General features: G+C 26.6%; 2 protein-coding genes and 1 long non-coding RNA gene across 6 annotated transcripts; 1 reads left to right on the forward strand and 2 right to left on the reverse strand.

Annotated features, from left to right (window-relative positions):
- Positions 1–95: 95 nt before the first annotated feature.
- Positions 96–13,510, reverse strand: LOC107165583 (glutamate receptor ionotropic, kainate 2-like). 3 transcript variants are annotated; one of them, XR_016190672.1, is made up of 17 exons: positions 13,355–13,510; positions 13,090–13,242; positions 9,665–9,852; positions 9,404–9,582; positions 9,183–9,324; positions 8,771–9,103; positions 8,485–8,706; positions 8,128–8,331; positions 7,359–7,443; positions 7,167–7,305; positions 6,958–7,095; positions 6,684–6,891; positions 3,822–4,053; positions 3,649–3,761; positions 3,198–3,316; positions 2,934–3,138; positions 1,948–2,087 (listed from the first exon to the last, which is right to left on the reverse strand). XR_016190672.1 is itself a non-coding variant. In XM_089221800.1 (16 exons), exons 1-16 carry the CDS (start codon positions 13,437–13,439, stop codon positions 189–191), a joined length of 2,679 nt encoding a protein of 892 aa, XP_089077926.1. In that variant the 5' UTR covers positions 13,440–13,510; the 3' UTR covers positions 96–188. The 3 variants fall into 3 exon arrangements, 1 of the variants encoding a protein (XP_089077926.1); XM_089221800.1 differs by lacking the exons at positions 2,934–3,138; positions 3,198–3,316 and adding an exon at positions 96–302 and having other exon boundaries at positions 1,944–2,087; XR_016190671.1 differs by having other exon boundaries at positions 2,934–3,316.
- On the forward strand, positions 198–1,686 carry LOC149057746 (uncharacterized). The gene is made up of 3 exons (XR_016190673.1): positions 198–326; positions 752–862; positions 925–1,686. It is a non-coding gene; the product is annotated as an uncharacterized LOC149057746 (long non-coding RNA).
- Positions 13,511–16,508: 2,998 nt separating the features above from the next.
- On the reverse strand, positions 16,509–22,268 carry LOC107165585 (TBP-related factor-like). Of its 2 annotated transcripts, none has more exons than XM_089224309.1 (6): positions 21,968–22,268; positions 18,960–19,480; positions 18,619–18,862; positions 18,451–18,554; positions 18,026–18,120; positions 16,509–16,673 (listed from the first exon to the last, which is right to left on the reverse strand). In XM_089224309.1, exons 2-6 carry the CDS (start codon positions 19,463–19,465, stop codon positions 16,597–16,599), a joined length of 1,026 nt encoding a protein of 341 aa, XP_089080435.1. In that variant the 5' UTR covers positions 19,466–19,480; positions 21,968–22,268; the 3' UTR covers positions 16,509–16,596. The 2 variants fall into 2 exon arrangements, with proteins under 2 accessions (XP_089080435.1, XP_089080436.1); XM_089224310.1 differs by lacking the exon at positions 21,968–22,268 and adding an exon at positions 21,530–21,681.

The following is a 22,268-nucleotide window of genomic DNA, read 5'->3' on the forward strand; positions in this document are numbered from 1 at the left end:
GCCACAATGCAAAGATGCAGAGGAGCAGATCATATTATTATATAGGTAGGTTGGTAGGTAGAGACTAGAGGTACTTAATTTAAAAAAAAAATCGATTAACGAAAAATAATAACTATAATTATACAACTATATAAATTGATAATATAATAAGTAATATGTATAATATTATAATAATTATATTGAAGTAATTATTTGGCAGTTATATCCGACGAACTGTCTTCTATATGTCTCACCGGTTTGGATGTTCCGTGACACTTCAACACGAATTTCAACTCCACCATGAATGCTTCCCAAAGTGTTAACTACAATTAAAATTAACTATTTAAGTAGGTACTAATTATTCAAGAATATTCTCATAAATATATTATTACGTAGATTGGTAAAATGTTTTGTTTGTAAATTTGTAATATAATATCAATAATATTATCATTATTACTATTGAATTGTTAAATCCTTTTTTTCGTTTAATATTAAATTTATTTAATTGTATAAAAATACAAACAAATTGTTCGGGTAGATATATATTTTATGATTTAATATTATAGAATAACATATAAAATATAAAGTCACCCGTGACCATACGATATATTATATATATTATATAATATTATATATATATATATATATATATATATATATATATATATATCGTATATTTACTGGATGGCCCAATGATAGAAAAATATCATGCATTTTTTAAGGACTTATACATTATATTTATCGATTTATATCATTTATATTTGATATATAGAAGATGAAAATAAAGAAAAATACGAAAAAGCCAATAGTTGTGCAATAGCTCAGAGCAGGACACTAGGTACTCATTTGAACAGGTTGAAGATTATTGGAAGAATATTTGGAGGTAGGTAAATAAAAACCAAAGCATTAACGTGCATAACAAAATAAGGCTTATACTCGTTTCAGAAAATAAGGAATATCATACGATGAGAAATTATACTTTCATCGAGACTAGAAGAGAAACAATTGTTATACAAAAAGGATTGTTTGTGTGTGCATGTGAGACCTGGGCAACAATGAAAATTGATGAAGAATAACTCTAAATATTTGAAAGAAAAATCCTGAGCAAAATACATGGTTCCACACTAAACCCGAAATCAAAAAGCTAGAGAAAAAATGAAGAGATCGAAAGAATTTTCAATAGACAAAATCAACAAAAATGTCTGAAAGGTAAAAGAATAGAGTGTATTGTCTGTGTATGGTGGCAAAAAGATAGACTAATACATAAGGTCTTAACAACAAACACAGTGAAAAAAACTAAGATGTAGAATCCACTATCGTTTTTTTGATAGAGTAAAATAATTTTGGAAAGCCTAGGAACGATAAGTATTGAAGATGTCGATGATCGAAAAGTTTGGAGAGAATAAGTGAAAACAGCAATACGACTTGTGGCTTGTAAATTTTGTAAGCGCAAAAAAAAAGTTTAATTATAAAAACAGATTTAAAAATAAAATGATAACTGAATACTGAATATGTTTAATCAAGAGTTAATAACCGTTAAATATCTAGGTACATATTTTACACCACTATTCGTGTAAATTTAAAGATATTATTTGTTTTTGTGTATACTGCATACTATATAAATGTATAATGTATATTATATATAACTTAATTATTATAGTATTATTACTGTACACAATAATTCATTTGAATATACAATTAACACAATCCAACTTAAATTAACATGATTATAATTTCACGATTCATAAACGAGTATGATGAATCATAAAATTAGTTGTTTTATTCTTTTGTACTACCTAAGAGATATATCATAATAATAAACATATGTGATTTGTATAGGTTCCAATTTATGTTAATATTTTTATCGAGTTAAAAAACATTATTAATATAACATATTATTATATAGTAAGTACTCAAAACTATTAACTCGTGTTTTATAACATAGTAATTAAGCATAATAATACCTTTTCTTCAACAGCTACTTTTCTTATATTCCATAAAAATTCGAGTATAGAGAATAAAAATGCTATAAGACAGCCAAGTATTAAAATCACGAACATACCACCAACTTCATTGACATCGAGTTCAGCTGTGTCTTTTTTTAAATCCTAAAATATGAAAATCCATTTAGGTTCAATGACAACAAAATTATTTATTGCTTATTATTATTAATAAACTCTGTGGACACACTATATAAACATTATAAACTAACTAACACTTGCAAATGTATAATTTCCCCTAACAGTCACCTCTAAATACAGGACATTTTTTTTTTTTGGAAACAGACTATACACTTTCTGCAAACTGATGAACCCAACCCTCTGAATAATGGACAATTTTTCAGTGACCTAGTAAAATGTGCCTGGTAAAATTTACTGTACATATCAAGTATAATTAAATTGAAAGGTATTTAAAAATGCTTAATTTCAAACTTCCATGATGTAACTTGTAATGATTTTAATGACTTAAATAATATGTGATAGAATGATATCCCCATGGGCCATGATCCAGTAATGATAGAGTCTTGTTTTTAAATCAATTTGTATAGTTATTTTTGTTTGACACGATAATTTATGGTAATAAAGTAGATTGTTTTTCTTGAAATTGTTGGTTTTTATGTACCTATAAATATATACACTAGCTGTTTTGTCCGACGTTGCTCTGGCCCAAAGATTTGTATAAATCAATTTGTAAAAAATGTAGTAATAAAAACCTATAGGAGTTGAAAAATAAGATATATCATATATCTGCACATCCATTAAGTCTCAAGAAATCTATTGATACAAATTTTATTGAAAACGGTCAAGTAATGTTTGAGTCTTTTAACTTCGGATGAACCTATATTATATTTATTTTTATCTGTACAAACTACAAAGTACAACCCGATTCGCCCGTGAAAAAATATTAAATATAGCGCTATAAAAGTGTAGGTATCTTGGTTTTGGTATAGGTACCTCAGTTTACGAAAAAGTTTTGTTGGTGTACCTCACTTTCTTAAATAATTCAACTGTGATTGATAATTCGTCTGCGATGGATTGGAATAGCACTTGATATTACATACATCGAATGTAGTTAAAATTATACTCTTTTGATTTTCCTAGTATCTCCAATATTGATTTTAAATTTAAAAAGTCGGTTGTTTCTAAGTGTGTTTATAAGCTACAAACATAAATTCAGCTATCATATTTGTTTAAAAATATAATTTCTTCATTGTACACCTGGAGACGATTTAATGCATGCTTTTACTTTATCCATCCAAGTAACCAATACATAATACTAATTTCTCTCATTTCTATTATGCATAGTATTATAATCTGTGAGCTGTAACTAATAGCATCTATTTACAAACATATAAATAAATATTTTCATCACAGATCTTAAAATCCTTTTATACATGTTCAATAAAAAAAAATAAAGGACTATTTATCAAGATAATAAACTGTTATCCTACATTTTAAGTTAAACCAAATCACACACATAATTGAGCATGATCTTATCAAAATCGGTTGAGCACTTTTGAAATATATTGTGTATAAACACGTTGTATGCGTGATTTTTATGTACATAAAAATAACTGGTAATATTATAAAGTCAAATTACTAATAAACTATATAAAACCATTCATTTGCTATGTAGGTACATTATCATAATTAAAAATGAAGGACTAACCTTACACCTTTTATTATCAGATACTGACCACCACCTATTTTTTAGGCTCATTAACGCTCCTGATTCTGAAAGCTTTAATACAGCCATATTTACAAGCGTTCTGTGAGGAGCATCTATAATAAATTAAAAAATTAAACTTAATATCAATGACATAAAAGTGATTCATACTCAACTGAATGGCATCGCAATACCATAGGCTTTGTTATCCAGCCAATATCCCACTTCTGTGAGATCACAATTTCTCTGAACTTCATACTCGATAGAACTAGATTCCATAAAGAAAGCATAATGATTTCTCTCCTTCTTCACCCGATCCACCCCCTGTTTGTTATCGGATACCATCACAGAATCCCCATTTAGTTCCATACCACTCCACATCTTTTGGTATAAATTTACATCTGAGTTCTAAAAAAAAATAACGTAATTATTGTAAAGAATGTCAGAAAAATGAAAAACCTTTAAAATGGGCTTTTAAAAATATTATAATATCCATACATATCTATATATTTACTACTCATGTATTTATTTCAAATATGCACTTAAACTTTATAAATGTGCAAAAAAAAAAATGTTGAATTTTAAATAATCAATACTTTGTAGGGTGGGGTTGATTAATAAGAAAAGAAAAGAATTAAACTGAATGGTCTAACGTATTTTTATATAATTAAGAAAAAAACACTATTCGGTTATAACATTAAGTAATGCTGTCACTTATTGGTACAGTATGTGGCGCACACTATATAGCTCACACGTACTGTATGATCACTATTACACTAGTTGACAAAAGACAGAAGGCTGAAGCCGACTATAAGTATAAGGTACGAGGAAAACCCAACGATATACCGATAGCATAGCCTACAGTCGTTCACCTTATCTTATCTTATATATATATTACTACAACTTAATAAATTATAACTGAAGTACATAGAATATTATGAATTTATCGCCTCTGAATTAATAAATATGTTAATAATTAATAAATGAGTAATGATATAAACTAATTTTAAATAATGAACTGCGTAGTGCATTTTATATGTTAGTATGTTACCTATTAAATGCAAGAAAGCTGTTACTTATTGAAATATTAAAATAGATTTTATTCCTAAACGTATTTTGAAATAATTTTGTAGAAAATATGATCTGAAATAAAAGTATCTTATGTACTATAAAACTGCAAATATACATTAATACATTTAAATGATAAAATATGCAAACTATGGTTATTAATAAGAATAATTTAAAATTATGCAAATTTTGTATAAGATTCAAATTGTTTATTCTAATAATTTCTAATAATTATTTAAATATAATATAATGTGTATCAGAAAGATATTTTCAAATGAAAAAAAGGCGGATAAGTCGTGGATGTCGCTCTACTGTACAAGTGGGTTACTGTAATGGATGGAATTAAATTTGAATCCAATGATATTATATCATTGTATAAGAAAAACGATTCTGAGCGAAGACGGTTTATCTGTCTAGGATATATTATAGATTATTAAAAATTTTCAAATCTTAGATTTAAAAAGAAAATTTTTTATGAATTTCTAGTTTGAAATAATTTGCGAATTTTCGTGATTTTCGTGATTTTTACATATGTTGTCAAAATTCAAACTTTGAATGCTTGTAAAAAAAATTATGACTACGTATTTCTTTTATTTTTCAATTGCTATTGTAAAAATATGATAGGAGCCTTGTATTAAATTTTCAAATCTTAGATATAAAAGCAACATTTTTTATGAATTTCTAGCATAAAATAATTTCTGAATTTTCGTGATTTTTACATAATATGTTGTCAAAACTCAAACTTTGAATGCTTAAAAACAAATTGTGACTATGTATTCCTTTTATTTTGCAACTGCTATAGTAAAATTATGTTAGGAGCCTTGTATTAAATTTTCAAATCTTAGAATTAAAAAGAAAAACTTTTGTGAATTTCTATCTAAGATAATTTGAACATTGCCGTAATTTTTACGTATTTAGTCAAAATTTGAACTTTAAATGCTTATAAAAAAAAAATCGTGCCTACGTATTTTTAATATTTTTTAACTGATATTGTTACAATGTTAGAAGCCTTGTATTAAATTTTCAAGCTTTTCTACCGAACAAATACATTTTTATCGATATTTTTTATAGAAAAAAAACTAAAAAAGTTGAAAAATTAAAATGTCAGTAAACAGCTCAAAACGAATCTAAATGTTTGAAAATTTTATCAAATATATAAAATGCCTAATATATAAACATTCAGTCGAAATTTCAATTATCTGCAGTCGTTTGTTTTAAAGTTACACCAAGATAAGGAAATCGCTAAAAGTGAAAATCCAATGTTGTAAAAATTTAAATTTCAAATGCTCATAAAAATTTAATTTGAATTTCCGGTAGACTTTTTATTTGTGATAAAGATTGAAAAACTTGTAATGAATCTTGTATTAAATTTTTAAATCTTAGATTTAAAAAGAAAATTTTTTATGAATTTCTAGCTTAAAATAATTTGTGAATTTTCGTGATTTTTACGTATTTTGTCAAAATTCAAACTTTGAATGCTTATAAAAAAAAATTGTGACTATGAATTTCTTTTATTTTTCAACTGCTATTGTAACAATAAGTTAAGAGCCTTGTATTAATTTTTCAAGCTTTTCTGCCTAAATAAATTTTTATCAATATTAATTTTAAAAAAACTAATAATTATCCAAAATTTTAAATGCCTATGAATAATTCAACTTAAGTCGAACATTTTGTCATTTGTTTTAAAGTTATATCAAAAACCAAAATCGATTTTGTCGAAAAATGAGTGTGCGTTATCATTTATCTTATCATAAAAAAATAATGTGCAACATTCCAACAAAAATTGTTCTCAACATTTAAATATCAAATTTAAAGTTTTAAAATAAATATCCAAGAACATTGTTTAAATAGATACATATAAATATATAAATAATTTAATGATCCAATTACAAATTAATAATTACTAATATTTTTATTAGAAGATTTAATTGTAAATAGTATTACTAGCGAATAAATATGTGTGCACCTACTTGAAAGAAACTGGCTGTAGATTGATCGGTTACACATCCATATTTGATACCTTCTGTTCCTCCCTTTTTGTCAAGATCTTCTACATTCTTTATAGTTGTTTCCATCCGATTCGATGTTAAAAATGCCGTCCAGTTAGCAGTGTAAGATTGAGTCATAATAAGAGCAAAGAACCACCACATAGCAGCACATAATCTGGTTGGAAACGCTCTGAAATTTTAAAAGTAATGCCAATTATTTTTATTAATATCGTTTTAAATTGTAAGTAAGATTTACCTAGGCAGAATATCGCTTCCTTGACAGAGAATGGAACCCATTGAAAACCATAAACAGTTGAGCAATGATAGAGAGTTTTCTAATTCTTCTGGACGAGGATTGCACGGGTGAGGGTTCTGCCATTCATTTGGTGTGATTCTATAAATAATTAAATAGTGTAACTGATATATTATACTTGAGTAATAACTATAGAATTTAAAGTTATCTACCTGGCCAAAAAAAATAATACCAGGGATAGGCCTAAATAAGCGGTTGCTGTAAATATCCATACTTGAAAGGAAAGTGGTTGGGTGAATGAAAAAAGATTGGTTTGGGGTTCTTCTGGTTTACTGAACAATATGCTGATACCTGCATAAAATATATAAACATTTCTACAGGATGGTTTAAAGCACACAACTTACCCAAGTTCATAAAAGGCATGGTAAAATCCACAGCAGACCTTCTTTCATGAGTAATTGTTAAATCACAGACCCCCAAGTCAGCTCTCTGTGAATACGTTAAAGGTTAGATCACTATCAAACTCGAGATCAAACTATTAATACCGTTTAAAACAGTGTTTAAAATTAATTTTACTAAACGTATTGATACTATTTCAATAAATCAATGTACCTAATGGTAGATTAGAATGCTACTTAGCTATGATTGGGTATTTAATACAAAATGAGGAAATCTAGACAGTCAGAATAACAGTATTATTAAATAATACAATTCTTAAAGCAACACTCCTTACTGTGAAACACATCTTAACCGAATGCAGAATATACGATAAAGAAAGAAGGCTATATAAAATATCCAACCACCTCGCTGAAGCACTCAATCCGGACCCCAACAATATACACAAGATCATACAATTTCTCAAACAAACGAATCTTATAAACAAACTGTAAATTGTAAATAATACTAATCACTTAACTCCTAATTATTACTACTTTGTCTTGTTTTAAATACTAAATTACTTTGTATATCTTTTTAAATATTAATGTAATATGTAAATATACTAATAGATAATGTACTGTTACATCCAATGGCCATAGACGCCGCGGATAGTTGTTTAATAAAAAAAAAAAAAATCTTAGAGCTATAATGTATGTATATAATTATAATAAATATCACAAATAAAAAGTAAAAACTAATAATATACAATATTTTATAAAAAAAAAAATCCGTTACCATTTCCTGTACTTCACCAATAATCCCATTCCATTTGTTTGTCTTTTTATCACGTTTTCCATTTCCATCACTTCTTAAACGAAATTCATAAGTTATATTAATTTCTTTAGCAATCATTTCTATAAGATCCACCACGTATCCTTCATATTTGTCATTGCCTTCTAGTTTATTGTGGCCTTCTTTTAACATTAAATACGGCTCTGTCTATCAATGTAAATATAGGAAAACTCTGTAATTTTTTATAATAAAACTAATGGTATGAACAAAAACATATTCATCTAAACATATTTAGTATGTTAACATTGTTAACAGTGATATGTATAATATACATATGAGTATATATTCGTTTTTACTTACGATTTTTGATGAAACAATAAATGTTTTGTTCTTACTCCCGGAGTATAAATCACGAAGCATTTCAAGACTGGTTCTCGTATAAGTCATACCTTTTTCTGGATCCCATAAGCCAATTTTTTTAAAACCAGTATCAACTAGTTCTACCATTTCTAGTGTAAAGTATGATCGATGACCAGTTTTGCTGTCAAAGCGTAACAGACCAGTCAGTCCTTCAGTTTCAATCTGAAACCATCATCAATATGTTATTCAATGACTGCCTAATGAGCACGAGAAAAACTATACTTACTACTCTCATGAAATTTATAAGTTTAAATCCATTGGACCAAGGAATAAATGGCGAATTTATACATTGGAGTGGTTCAGTGATGATTTTATTTGTCATACCGAGACCTTTTAATGCTTTAGCAAATACATTTACTGCGTCATATATGAGTATTGCATTGACTGTAAGTTTGTCAGCTTTCAAAGGCGCCATATTCAAATTCATTCTTTGTTGAACAAAATTCAAATCTCTCACGATATTTTCCACAGATGGGCTTAATGGATCAATTAACCGGACAGTTGTTATATTTGTACGCAAGCTCTGCACAATACCACTAAAATCTACCGTATGTGCATCCTACAACCAAAAACCGATTTTTTGATTTTTACTAAACGAAACGAATTACATTAATGAATAGAATACAATTAGTTCTTACCAATGAGGTTATGATAAAACTATGATAGTCATCCAACAAGTTGACTTCTTTTGCTTGTTTGAATACAGTTGATATTAAATCTGCATCACAGTCAAGTACAATGTGACCTTCTAAAGACTTCTTAATGTCTTTTAAAATCGGTCTATAATTTTCAAATAGATAACATTGAAATATTTGAAAAATCTTAAATGCTTTAGTTTTTATGTTATATAAGAATTCACCTAAAATTATTGCCTTCAGGTAATTGTACAATAGAGATAGCTGCTGCTTGTTTATCATTAGGTTTTGTTTTTCCCGAATAATCTTGGATTAAGTCTTGTAATCTCTGAAGACATTCTGGTCGCTGATAGAGTAACGTGAATGATTTCCAGTCCATATCATGAACAATAGCCGTATAACCCTTTAATAATAAAAATTGGTTTATTTTATTCAAAACTATATTTAAAAGAATATTATGTAATTTAAATATCTTGAAGCTTTACTTTTCCTAGCAATGTTGGCTCAGGATATGGATTGAAATAAAAATTGAAATTTTTAATAGGTGTGTTTTCCCAACTAGTGTCTATACGCGGAACTTCCATAGTCTCGCAAAGTGACTGCACTATGTTTGATGATTCAAGATGGAACGGTCCAAAAACCGCGCCGATCCCACGTTCCATAGTTTCACATACTGTAAATTAAAATTATTACCCAACTGTTTTAGTTATATAATCATGTAAAACGAAGATGAAAATCTATCTACAATTTTTTTTAAATTCTTAAATTCTGAGTGGAGCAGTGAAAGTAAATAGGTACCTACTACTTAGTAGTTTTATAAAGATGTAGTGTGTTTGCTGCTATACAGGGTGATTCTTTTATCAAACAACACTTATATGGTGTTTGTGTGTAAATACCACCTAACATACACCTATAACATACAAACACCACCCAAAACCACCCAACTTTGGGAGGCTATATCTTCTAAACGAATTGACGAAAAATGAAAATTTAAACGTGAAAATTCATTGAAAAAATAGCCTTTTTAGTTTACCAATTTTTAAGTATAGGTTTTCATTTGAAAATCAAAAGTTGATAATGGTTAACCTGATAAATATAAGGGTGAAAATATTTAAAAAATATATAGTTCTAGAACAAGATGGTTCCAAAATTTTGAAAAAAAAAAAATTTGAAAAAATTCAATAGTTTTTGAAATAATGAGTGTTGTTTGATAAAAGAATCACCTTGTATAGGATTTCGTATAGTGACCACTGACCAGTACACGTTTATAAATTTAAAAAATGATTTATAAGAATAGAACATTAGTATATATATAATGGGGTATACATATTTTCAAATAGATTATATTTGATATCAACAAATTACTACCATCTAGAGGTATAATTATAATATAATAGCTACCTATATAATATTACCTAATTAGTGATTAGGTACTGCAGGATTATAAATAATGTTGATAATTTATATTATCAGCGCTCGGGTTTTACAGTTCACAGTACTAAAAATAACTGAAGTATGCTCTATAAAAGCTTATATACCTAAAAAATCTTAAGATAAGTATTATAATATTCGGCCCTTATGCCTAAAGCCATTATAAAAATACCATTAATGAAAAGTTATTTCGTTCACAATTTAAAAAAAAAATGTACCTATGTATAGCAAAATATTCTAGACAAAAATGTATAAATACCATCTGTATAACCGATAAAGAATCATAAAATTGTTTAGAGTTCAGTAATTGTCAATTTTCCGAATTACTTGAAAACAGATTCTAATATGAATAAAAATGTGGGTTTTTAGTGTTTTTACTATATTTCCTATGATTCAAATAAAATATAAATAAAAAAATAACCAAGTTTTTTTATTTTTTATTCCACAAAAAATAAGGTAGATTCATGAAAATACAAAATATTACATTATTTTAAGAAAATTACCAAAAAATGCGTCAAAATTTGAAAAATAGCACTAAAAACTTAAAATACATAACATATTCAAAAAATAGAAGTATACAATTTCATATTTGGAGTCCACAGTGCATACGTTAACATTCTGTGGTATCTATAATGGAACATCCTAAAACTTAAAATATTTATATCTCTCTAAGGGTCTAAGGCCAAACTATACACATGGCAGTATGGCACATATTATATTTATTATAATCCATATTGTAAAGCTGAAAAGTTAATATAACTTCAGTAGTACAATTATTTTTTAACACTTTTCTAAAGGCTCCATTTAGGTTAAATTTATGTGGGTGTTAGATTTATCATTTATGTTGACTAAAGTGGCCGATGGTGGGGTATTGCCACCCATACCCCTCCATTCAGTCCATTCACATACCATAATTAAACTGACTTTTAAAGTCTCTGCAAACTATGTAGATTTTTCATTAAAACGACTATCAACTAACAAATATTAAAGAACTTCTAATGGCTCGATTTAGAAAATGTAAAGATTTTTGAAATGTGATAAAGAAATTTACCTTGCATCGGTTAAAGAATATACTAAAAATGTTCAACAGTTTATTCCCATTATACGAGTAGGAATTCACCAAAATTAATCAATGCAAAATAGTCATATGTTAATGTATTTAAACATTTTAAACAAAATTAAATTTTTTGATTGAATCTTTGAAAGTACTTACATTAATTTTGTCATGCGTACCTTTTATAGTTATTTCAAGCCCATAAATTGATTTTGAATATTTTGATTTCACGACTAATTTAAATATGCATTTTATGAAGTTGTGTAATATGTGATATGGGTCGTGGGTTATTAATGGGAAGTATGCAAACAATAATAATAATTTATTTTACTATTTACGCAATGACGAGCCGTGACCACACAAGAAATGAAATAATTATTCAACCATAAATCTTTAAAAATAAAATTTTTGAGGGGCCTTAGTATAAATAATTATCGTTAATACTACCTATCTATAATATTATGATTATGAAAATGATAAATGATTAGATATAATTAATAAATGCATACTAATACATATTCATATATGATCTAATATTATAAACAATAAAAAATTCAATAATGCAATAAAAAATGTATAGTATTGCGTTAAAATTGCATTTGCTCGAAATTACGATTATGCACTTTTCTGATGTAATTAGTAGGTACATACCACGAAATGTATTATTATTATTAACGTAAAGATAACAACCAGTAACCACATTATTCTCACTAATTTGATATTTTGTAATTTGCACCAATAGGAGTAGGTATAGGTTTAATATTTAATATATAATATTAAACATATTATATAACATAATATTATGTTATAAATAGCACTTAAAATTGGAAAATATGCAAATTAAAATTTTATCAACAAACATTTTTTTATAAACTAATTTTTAGACTTTTTTAAATTATACAAGTTTTATATAAAATATGATATAGTAAATATTTGAGAAGTAAGCACTTTTCCAGCTCTGGAACATTTTCTATCTAACCTTCGAACGAATTTGATAACTGCAGTACATTTGAAAAAATTTTAAAAATAACTAAATTATTGGAAACGAACGGAATAACCTGTGCGGTCGGCAATAGTAACTAAAATGTACTGTTTTTTTTCGTTAGCATAATATTCATTATTCAATACAATTTAGTTTATTTTCTTTTTATATATAATATGCTTTTAAATAGCACTTAAAACTCAAAATTAGCAAAATAGCACTAAAAGTCACAAATATGCAAAAATTAGCAAAATAAAATTTCGTATATGACATTAGATAAGTTTGAAACAATTTTGTATCTTACTCTGAATGTCCTAAGACCAACCAATAAAAATATGCATTTGCTAGAACTTCCGAGCCCTGCTAATGACTATTGACTAGTAATTCGCTTAAAATTCGAAAATTGAGATTCTAGAATTGCCAAACATTTGTAATGTACTTACCTTTCAGGCCAGTCATATAAGTATCCGTAGAATCGATAATTTTAATTTCTGGTTTTAAAAAGACATTTGCAAATCTTGGATCAATGTTCACTTTTTGGATGGACAATTCAAAGATCTGTTGTTCAATACTGTTTTCTTTGTCGAAGAACCCCACTGTGTAGATTTAACAGAAATGTGTTTAAGTTTAACATTATTTTTCAAACAAAATATATACCTATCAAATTATTGCACACAATAAACATATTAATTTACTATAAATACATACCGATAGAAAGTGGTATGTTGTCGTTTTCTTGTCCCACAACATGGCATAGGAAAATGGTTACAACAAAAGCGCATGAAACAAACATGTTCTACGTTCGGAACAAAAAATATGTACTTACTTGAAACCAATACCGCTCGGGTTCGTCTGGTATCTGGTATTTAAATTTAGAAATATTTTTTTGGCCATGAGCCAAGCTTTTTTAGCGTAAAACGAAGTGTCATAAACTCATAAAAATATAAACAATAAACGAGACTTTTTCATGGAAGAATCCAATGACACTCGTTGGGGCCTACAGGAAATATATTTAATATTATATATTATATTGCTAAACAACAAAGTATAACTAAAAGTGAGCTAAATATAAACATTATTAATTATCTAAACTTAATCGATGGGTACCTACCAAAATTGTTTTTAATAACACAGCTGTGCTCTGTATAAGTACAACTAAACTTTCTTACATGGGTATCCCCAGACATTTTTCTAGGGGGGGGGGGGGGGGGGCAAAATTAATTTTAAAAATAAATGAAAATTTTTTTATACATTATATTCATAGTAAATTATTGTGTTTCGTCATTAATTACAATTAGGTAGGTATTATTATTACAATTAAAACATTAAAAAACATTATTATACCAGAATTTTACCAATTGCTGTGGAAATAACATTATTCCAAGGGGGGGGGGGCAAGTGCCCCGTCTTGCCCCCTACCCCCCTGGGGACGCCCATGTTTTCTTATAAATCTACATAATTAAAATAATTATGCGTTTTCGCAAAATGTTACGCACAGTGAGAACTTTAAGCATTACATTAAAATTAATGCAAATATTTTTAGCAAATTGAAAAAGGTGGGCAAGTGGGTATCGCTCTGATGCACAAGAGGTGATTAGATGGATCATTTATAGACATAATAGGAATAATGCAGTATCTAGGTTGGACTGATTTTTTTTTTTTGAAAAAATTGCATTTCAAAACGTTAAAAAAAGATGATAAGTCGTGGATGTTGCTCTGCTGTACAGTAGGTTACAACTTTACAAGTGAGTTACTGTAATGGATGGAATTAAATTTTAATACAATGATATTATATCATTTTATATGAAAAACGACTTTGAACGGAGACAGCTAGTTTATCTGTCTAGGATAAACTATATGATTATTAAAAATTTTCAAATCTTAGATTTAAAAAGAAATTTTTTTATGAATTTCTAGCTTAAAATAATTTGCGAATTTTTGTGATTTTTACGTATGTCGTCAAAATTCAAACTTTGAATGCTTGTAAAAAAAAATTGTGGACATGTATTTCTTTTATTTTTCAACTGCTATTGTAAAAATATGTTAGGACTTTAGAAGCCTTGAATTAAATTTTAAAATCTTAGATATAAAAGGACATTTTTGTTATGAATTTCTAGTATAAAATAATTTGCGAATTTACGTGATTTTTAAGAAATATATTATTATACCAAAGTGGTAGGTTTTATGACCGTTTAATTTCTAGTGTATTTGAATACATATGAACCATTCAAAACATTTTTGTTTCTGTAAGTAACAACTGTACTTTTTATCCACGAGTCTTGGAAATTAAATCCGCTGTATAAATATTGTACTTACCTACGTTATTTCATTTGATATGATTTTTACATTATTTTAACCGAGCTTGCCAAATTACTATTTATCTTTGGAAGATTATCATTAAGGTAGATGAAAATCAGAAATTATACAAATTAAAATTTAATAAAATTCATCTAATGATTTGTTCTAATTGTTTAGGTGATATCGTTGGTGTTTTATTCCACTGAAAATACTTAAGAATTATTATAGACTTAACTCAAACAAGGGCATAATAACTGCAAATAATAAAATGTAATACAATAATAAATAAAATATTATTTATCTATACTTATATAATCATTAAAAATAATGCTGTTGTTATGGTATTAAATTGTAAAATTAAGAAATATGCGCTTAAAATTAAAAAATAACCTAGAAAATATACAATAATATGCACTATAAACGAACGATGGTACCTACGATGTCATCCAAAAGAATGGCAACAATCTCATTACGTAATATATATTATTATGACCGTGGAGGATGTTCGTAAATATGGAATTTTCTTGTGCACCACTGTTCTAAATTTAGGATCAAAAAACATGATAGATTGATAGTTAGTACCTATATTAGATAACAAATATTTGTGCAAGCATTTTATGTAGGTAATAGCCATCCGTGCTAGCTGGGGAACACCCCCAGACCCCTCTGTGTTAGCGAAAAGTGCATACCGAACGTGGAGACAGAGTCGTTCGAATTTCGAATTATTGAAGTCATGGCTGTAATCATCGGTCAAAATTCATAAGTCGTAGGAGGTGATGAGCATTTGTGATAATGCATGTAGGAGACGATACCTAGCACGGAGAGCTAATTATCAAGACGGGAACGTTCAAAATTTGAGTCTCATGGTTTAGAAACCTCTCATGGACTCTGAACGGCACAGCATCGATAATCTATAATATATGCTCCAGTCTTGTCCTGTAATGAAAGTTTAAACGCAAAGCGTAAAGCCGAATTTGAATACTAGCAAGTCAGTCGCGTCCAGTGAAAACACAATTAAATTGTACTCAGTACCTATACTACGACGAGCGATCGTAAGTGCACCTAACCTAACCTACTGCATAGGTTATATTATTTCACTATAAAAACATTAAAATTTTCAATTTTAGCCTCATTGCCTGGATGAAAATATGGAGAGTAAAAAACAACCCCCAAATACGTTGGAACTGCCCAATCAATTAATGTCCGGGATAAATTATGTACATTTAGTTATATATAATTTTATAATCCTCCAGCAACTATTAGGGTAAAAGCAAAAATACTTCGTCAAGATGACGACAAATTCTTACATTATTTTTAATTTGAGAAATCAAGCAGGTGATGTCACTCTAATACATACCTTGTATGTTTTGAGAGTAACAATTAAGCGTAGTGTATATAATTGGAGGTAATTTAATATATTAAACAAAACAATTTGACTTAGGTATATGATGTTTATAGGTGTTGATTGAAACTTTTTCTTCAATTTCAGTCACTGTGGTAGTAGGATAGATGATTATTTAATACCAATGAAATATTGGTAATAATTTTGTTTAAAGAAAACAAATTATTAATATACATAATATTTAAGTATATTATTATTATGTATAAATAAATAAAATTATATATTTAAAAATAAAAATCAATTTTTTATTTCAAGTTTTTCTGAAAATGTTCAATACATCTTGCATCAAAAAGACAGATTCTTTTATGTCTGCTTTTGTTTTAAGACCTGAAACAAATATAATTTAACAGATTAATTTTTAATTTATATCAGAGTAAAACATTATCATATTAGGCAAAACATAATAAAATAATATATTATCACACAAACAGGTTATTTCATTTTACATAAAATACCTTTTTTTCCTATTAATTTAAAATACAGAATTATGAGTTTTGACGACATAGCTATCAAATATAAATCTTTAAAAAAGGATGCTTATAATTTTAATTTCATACATTCAAGAAAAATGGTTCTTTTCATTAATAATTATTAGAAGTTGTAATAAGCTAAGTAGTGCATCACTATTTTATATTTTTAAGATCTATTGTATCTTTACTCCACTTGTATATGATGAAGATGATCATAAATAAAACTACTAATTTAGTACTAAATAATAATTATTTATGTACGAATGTTAAATATTTTGGTTTAAATTATGAAATTAAAAATATACGTAGGCAATTAAAACATAAAAGTCAATAGCACTCTTATTATCAAACATAAGCGTGAAAAATATGGCCAATATAAAATGGTAGTAAATTTATTAAAAATTACTAAAAAAAATAAAAATAAAAATGTATAAAATTACAACCCAAATTAATATTTTACAGTATTCACTATTCAATAAATTATCATACGAGATAAGAAGAAAATTTGCTGATATAATGTTTATTCATTAATGTTAAATGGGTATATTCATTCTCCTTAATTGTTGTCTATGGTAGGGTTTAATACAACAAGTCACCGTTTGAGAAAAGTAAATTTATTTCATATAACTATGGCTCTGATATTTTCTTAGAATCAAATTAAGAATCATGTATACTTTCTTTATATTGCATATTTTTTTAATTTGTAATGTATATTTAGCTAGCAGTTCAATTGAAAATTAATTTTTATATTCGATTTTATCTGATATTGTATTATTCTGTGATTACTGATTATTCTAATTGTAAATTAATCTTTTCAATTTTCATTGATTCATTTATATTTATCTTTTAATTTGTATGATTATAGTTTATATGTTATTAACTGATATTTTACTAAATCTTATGTCATTTACTTCAACTGTATTTTCAAAAGGGTGTATCTCATTCATTACATATAAATAAAAAAATTTTCTTGTCATTTGTATGCTATTACTAGGAAACTATTGCAAGTACCTTATGCAAAAATTATAAGAAGTAACAAAAATATAATATATATTATGTTTATGTTAACATTTATAAAGCACTTTAAAGTGCCATTTCCATAAAAGTTTTGTAAAAATTTTATTCATCAATTTTTGATATGAATAATTTTTCCTTAACTAAAGTAATATAATATAGACAGTTATTTGAAAGTTTTTAAGAATATATTACCTGTTAAAACTACTTTTCCATTTACGAACATTAAAAATACCGCTCGAGGTTTGACCATCCGATAAATTAACGCAGGAAATACTTCTGGCTCAAAGCTAAACAAACAAATATATCAATTTATTTATTGGATATTCTTAAAGTATGTCAGTATAAAATATTAAAACATATTTTTTTAAATTCAGATTTAATTACATTGTTAGTAATATTTTTTTTTAATTGTAATATGAAAAATAAAAATAAATAATAATAAATACACTACCTATATTTAGGACTTAATTATTCAAAAAAATTTTATAAAAATAATCCAACTTTAATATATAACAGATAATAAATATATGTTTAAGATGAAGTTTTTAAATTGTATATTAAGTTAGGTTTATACAAATTAGTAGAAAAACAAAACATTTGTAATACAAATTAAGTACCTGGTAAACTGTGAGTGAGCAGTATTTAATTCTTCCAACATTATTGGGAAACCAACATCCCATGTACAAACAATATTGTGCACTGTATAGTCACAAAATTGTACCTAAATAATCAATTGGTTAGGTTATCAAATAACAATATAAGAAGATATATAATATAAAACTAACATTGTGTCCAAGTCTCTCTAAAATTTTTGCTACTTTTCGACATCCTAAATTTCCAGTTCGGTCATCTTTAGCGCCTTGCATGATCATTTTGCCTGATGGAAATAACAAGCTGGTGACATTAGGTGTACGAAGACGCATAATTAATCCATTAAATCGCTGTGGGTTATACTCAGAATTACTAGTCCACATGACGATTCTTACCAAGTCCAGAGGACATCCCATATTTGCACCACAAACAATATTTCTGTAATAATAGAAAAGTATAACTTAATAGTTAAAATGTATTTGAGTAGTGAATAAATTACTTAATCTACTAATTATATTCATAAAATAAAACTCACTGAACTTGAATAGATTGACCACCTTTGTTGCATCGAATGAATTGAGGTATATGCATAACAATAGTTTTATGAGGATTTGCATTATTACCATCTTCATTGCTTAGTTTTGGTTTTTTTTTTATTGGTTCAAAATTATCATCATCAAGTCCATCAAAAAAATGTTTATTTTCTAACTCTCCTATAACTTCTGTAGTTAAAACTACTTCTTCAGCATCTTCTAATTTTTTAACAAATGTTGATTCTGGCCCTATTGATTTTTCATTTGTATCTTCTTTCTCACTATATACTGGACCTAGAACTTCTTCTTGACTAGCATCATCAGTAACTTTACCAAGTACTTCCTCTTGTACACTACCTAATGCTTCTACTTCGCCAGCAATGTGTTCTCCATATTCTTCATACTCATCTTCTTTGTCGTAAAGAGTTTTATTAAGCATAGCATGTAAACTTTGTTCGCCCACATCACTCTCATCAGAATCATAAAATTCATCATCACTTAAATTCATTGTAATAGTAATATTCTGGAAGTAACAAAAAATAGAATATACATAAATAATTTAACCGGAATAGTATTATTAAAAATTGATAAATAATAATAATAGATAATGTCTTAAAGAACATTTTTGTAAAATATATTTTGATGCCGTATTGCAACTATTTGAAACTATAATAAATTAAACATTCATGTATCATAATTAAAATAATTTGTACACATTTTAAATACAATATATCTTTAATGTATCTTAAGGAACGGCAATAACTAAAGCAGTTGAAGGGTAGAAAAAACAATAAATAATGATGAGGTTACATGATAATATTCCATTGGAATTTTAATTTTTAGCTAATATTACAACAGTTAAACTGCTCAAGAAAATTATTAGTACGAATAATTAAGCAGTAGATAAAATAATACAGATGGAAATTAATTAAGTAATTTTGTGATAGTTGATGCACTTTGGTTGGCCAAACAAAATTTTAATTTTAAGCAAATAGTGATTCTCCTCACTGAAATAATGAAATCCTACACCACACAAAAGAGCAACAGCAAAATATTTATAAATATAGTAATAAGTAACATGGACTCATTCTACAAAGGTATTTTTATTACATACATGGCAAACATATATTAACACGATTATACTATGCAAAAACGTTATAATGATTTATTTTATATGAATTTAAAAATTTGTACACCTTTGGTGAGTGAATGATATAAAATATCAAAAATACTCAATGGGCTGATGGTTGCTAAAGAGTTGAAGACTGGAGTCATAGACTATGTTTGACCCCAATACTCTCAACACTAATTTTTAAAATAGCAATAGAAATTCAGAATATTAAATCATCTAGTAAGTAATTGGACTATTAGATATGTACTATTTATTAAAATTATAAAAAGGTGAACAAGTAATGGATGTGTTATATTCATTTTATCTTTACTTATATTTGGATTCATTGATAAATCATTGCATAGGTATTAAAAAGCTGAGCCTGATCAAAAATATATTATATCTTTAAATAGCATAACTTTCAAATAAACTTTTTTTTTAAATTTACTTCATTATTCTAAATTCAAGTGATTTGTGAATTTTGTAAAAATTTTATCTTTTAAATGCATATAAAATTAATCATACATATATTATGAATCTTTGATATTTTTGGATTGCTATTAGCTAATATATGCTAATTCTTTTGTGTTTGGTTACAAAGTTTTTAACGATAATAATTTACAACAATTTCTCAAGGCTACAAATAGCAAAAGTTTAGTTAAAATTTCAAATGTCTATGCTAATCAGTTTTTAAGTTACATCAATAAATAAAAAAATTTTAAACATTGATTTTGATTTTTTGCGTAACAACTATCTCTTTTTGGTTTTTTTCTATACTTTCTAAAAATACTGAGAATTGTCTATAATTATTTCTCAAAAGTACCAAATACAATCACTTTAGAATTTAGGATAAAATATTAATACTTTCATGGTAAAAATAAAATTATATAATGTTTTGTTTTAAACAGTCTTACAAATATCACTTAATCAATCAAACCATATATGAACAAATTATGAAGCAATTTTTTCCATTAAAATAAATAATACCAAGCGTGTTCAACAATTTAAAAAAATTATTTAGGAGTTCCAAACATAAATGGATATGGAATGGATACTAAATCATTAAGGTAACCAAAGTTATTATAATATAGGAATAATATTTAAACCATAAATAAAAGAATACAAAAAAGAACTTAAATACCTACGAGTATGATTTTCTTAAAAGTTTCAAATATAATAATGATAAAAAAAAAAACAGGAACAATCAAGATTTAAAAAAAGAAATTTTACAGAGTTTTAAAGACTGTATTGATGGTATAAATGTAAGGCTGAAATCTGATAAAAATACCAAAAATAATAATATAGAAAAAAAATTATATAATCTAATAAATGACAAACAGATGTCAATACTAGATAGAGAATAATTAAAGAAGAACCAAAAGATTTATAAGCAATAAAATAAAATGTATACAGATATATTTATATTATGCTACAAATTGTTTATAATATTTCATATTTTACCTGTGAAAAATCTAATTATATAATTTTATACAACGGTTATTAAAAGTAAAACATTATTCATTAATATTTAATATTATGAAAGACATTGCACGTCTACGCGAGAAAGTACTTATCGTTTTCATATGATTTCTTGAATTAAGACATACTTAATAATATTGTTTTACTAAGCCATGGTACTATAATAACGAGACATATTATGTCGTGTTATGTATTATTAATATTAAGGAATAATAGAAATTTAGAATTTAAACATTTTCTTAACAGTTAAAATGTATAATTTATTATCACTTATTAATATGATATCACTCATTACAGATACACTCCGAGTCTGCTACAGAAGCAATTTTCACGAGTATAGTTTATGCAATATTTTATATTTTGTACACTCACGACTCACTTAAAAATTAAAATATCGTAAAAAACAGATAATTTTCTTACCTAAAAGTTTTATAATAGGTCGATTCACTCTAATATCAACTCTGACAGCACCCTAATGAAACCTTACTACCTTAGATCATATACTAGTATATACTAGTTACTAGTATATGATCTAAGGACTAAGATTGAAACTTGAAACTAGCGAACGGAAAAATAGTGTGTCTGGTACGTTTGTAAGATGGAGACAACACATCACGCAGATGCAACGTCTTCCCAATGTAGTGCTTAGTTACAATCGTGGCATGATTTAAAATAGTATCACCACTGAGATAGATAAGAATATATATTAGAATATATATCA

This window comes from Diuraphis noxia, unplaced genomic scaffold, assembly GCF_037042655.1.
Source record: "Diuraphis noxia isolate RWA-SAM2 unplaced genomic scaffold, SU_Dnox_SAM2 contig0003, whole genome shotgun sequence".
NCBI lineage: Eukaryota > Metazoa > Arthropoda > Insecta > Hemiptera > Aphididae > Diuraphis > Diuraphis noxia.

What these genes read in the sequence shown, in the direction of transcription:
- LOC107165583 (XM_089221800.1), bottom strand. Translation starts at nt 13,439, where the DNA reads ATGTTTGTTTCATGCGCTTTTGTTGTAACCATTTTCCTATGCCATGTT. An exon ending in TTATATGACTGGCCTGAAAG is followed by an intron (nt 9,853 to 13,089) that starts GTAAGTACATTA and finishes TTTAATTTACAG; the next exon opens with TATGTGAAACTATGGAACGT. An exon ending in TTATAAATTTCATGAGAGTA is followed by an intron (nt 8,707 to 8,770) that starts GTAAGTATAGTT and finishes TGATGGTTTCAG; the next exon opens with ATTGAAACTGAAGGACTGAC.
- LOC107165585 (XM_089224309.1), bottom strand. Translation starts at nt 19,465, where the DNA reads ATGAATTTAAGTGATGATGAATTTTATGATTCTGATGAGAGTGATGTG. An exon ending in GGTCAATCTATTCAAGTTCA is followed by an intron (nt 18,863 to 18,959) that starts GTGAGTTTTATT and finishes CTATTATTACAG; the next exon opens with AAATATTGTTTGTGGTGCAA. An exon ending in GCTCACTCACAGTTTACCAG is followed by an intron (nt 18,121 to 18,450) that starts GTACTTAATTTG and finishes TTGTTTGTTTAG; the next exon opens with CTTTGAGCCAGAAGTATTTC.